Source organism: Kryptolebias marmoratus, linkage group LG2 (assembly GCF_001649575.2).
Source record: "Kryptolebias marmoratus isolate JLee-2015 linkage group LG2, ASM164957v2, whole genome shotgun sequence".
Lineage (NCBI taxonomy): Eukaryota > Metazoa > Chordata > Actinopteri > Cyprinodontiformes > Rivulidae > Kryptolebias > Kryptolebias marmoratus.
The window spans coordinates 139,987-141,903 of record NC_051431.1 but is presented as its reverse complement, the minus strand read 5'-3'; the positions used below and the strand labels follow the sequence as shown (position 1 = coordinate 141,903).

Below are 1,917 nucleotides of genomic sequence, written 5' to 3'. Positions count from 1 at the left end.
TGCAGAGAACTCTGATCCAACCTTCATCAGAGAAGTTCTAAATAAAACCGTCCAGTTTGGTCTGGAGGACTGAAGCTGCCGCTCTTCTTCTGCTGCTCAGTGAAAGTGTCTCCAGGTGGCGTGGTGGCGTGTTTGGTGACTCACAGCAGATGGCGCTCCACAGGTACAGTCCCATGGGGCCTTGCAGCGTCTCGTAGGGTCGTCCAAAAGCATTGAAGAAGAAGAAGCCAGAGGCCACGGAGGAGAAGAGGACCACAACACCACAGAAGAAGATGATGGTGACATGGAGGCCCACAGGGATCGCGCTCAGGAGCTCTGGGAAGACTGGGCCAGAAAAGAGACGGAGAAGAGCTCAAATCTGACACATACAGACTGGTTCTGACACCTGGAGTTTCAAAATAAAGCCCATAAGTAACTCTTCAAAATAAGAGCGTGGCTTTGGTTGAATTTAAACTTTTTAAAGTAAATAAAAACAATAATTGTTGTTTGTTCAGACTCTCAGGAGGAAGATGAACTCTGATGGTTTGAAAAATAACATTTAGTTTATGCTCCTCTGCAGAACCGAACCGAGCCCGTCTCCGGGTTTGGACTCACAGGAGAACCGGGCCGGCCTGCCCCCCAGGCCGCACTGCTTCACCCTCCGGCCGTGGAACAGACCGAAGCTCAGCTCCCCCACGAACTTCTCCAGTTCTGGTCCCGTGGCGTTGACGAGTTCGGCTCCGGTTCGGCACAGCACGGAGCCGCGGACCCAGAAGGGCAGGCCGGCGGCCACGGCGGCCATCAGGGCGCACGAGAGTCCGACGAGTCCGGCGCAGGAGAACAGAACCCGCTTCTGTCGGTTCGGCATGGTGATGGGTCCATCAGGCCCCGGACCGGGTTCGGCTCGGGTCCGGCTCAGGTCCGCACGGGAACAGGCCTGCCGGTTCCGGACAGACCCGGCTCGGATGACTCCTCCTCTGCTGCTCCAGGTGTCTCCATGGCAACGACGGGTCCAATTACATCCAGCAGGTCTCGGAGGTTCTGACCCGTAAACTGACAGATGGTTATTGTCTCCATGACCTTATTAGGACTTCCGTTTACAGACAGAACCGAACCGTGGGACTCATCAGAACCAGAACCGAACCTGAGACTATAACATTAAATAAACTGGACTGCAGACTGGGCCGAACCCTGACCCGGTTCCTGTGATGCTCCCAATGATCATCCAGCCGTGGCCCGCGGGCCAAATCTGGGCCGCCCGCAGTTCACTGAAGGACGAAAACAACCTGTTTTTTTAAAGAGGTTTTATTTTTTAATCAACTTTAACAACAATTAAAGATTAATTTAGGTTGTAATAAGATTTGAACCGTTTGATCGGTTCTGTCATGTTTGGACTTACTGACAGATTTCCTCAGAACCTCAGAACTGGACCGGCTCGTCTGAAGGAGGAGTTCAGGGATCCAGGCTGACGCTCGAACACTCAGAACCTTTACTCATTCGTTCTCACACGTTCTCACAGGTTCTCACACGTTCTCACACGTTCTCACAGGTTCTCACACGTTCTCACAGGTTCTCACAGGTTCTCACATCCCTCAGGATGGAGAACCAAACATTTTCATTCAGACCAAAAAACTAGAACAATTAAAGGCCTAGCTCTCCCTGAAGGAATGCCTATCGCCTGCCGCCTTCAGTTTGAGAAACGAGTCGGTAAAACCGTACGAACTCACGAGATCTCCTGATCTGTTAGCGAGTGAAGAACAGACTCAGCTGCTACCAGAGAGACGTGAAACTGATGGAATTAGATGTTTTTGTGTCTAACTAACAGCTGGTAACTATAACTAACTGCTGGTAACTATTACTGACTGCTGGTAACTATAACTAACAGCTGGTAACTATAACTAACTGCTGGTAACTATTACTGACTGCTGGTAACTATAA

General features: G+C 50.8%; 1 protein-coding gene across 1 annotated transcript; it reads right to left on the bottom strand.

The window, feature by feature from the left end:
* Positions 1-37: 37 nt before the first annotated feature.
* On the bottom strand, positions 38-1,247 carry clrn1 (clarin 1). Its single transcript, XM_017405377.3, has 2 exons — positions 595-1,247; positions 38-324 (listed from the first exon to the last, which is right to left on the bottom strand). Exons 1-2 carry the CDS (start codon positions 845-847, stop codon positions 38-40), a joined length of 540 nt encoding a protein of 179 aa, XP_017260866.1. The 5' UTR covers positions 848-1,247.
* Positions 1,248-1,917: the final 670 nt, after the last annotated feature.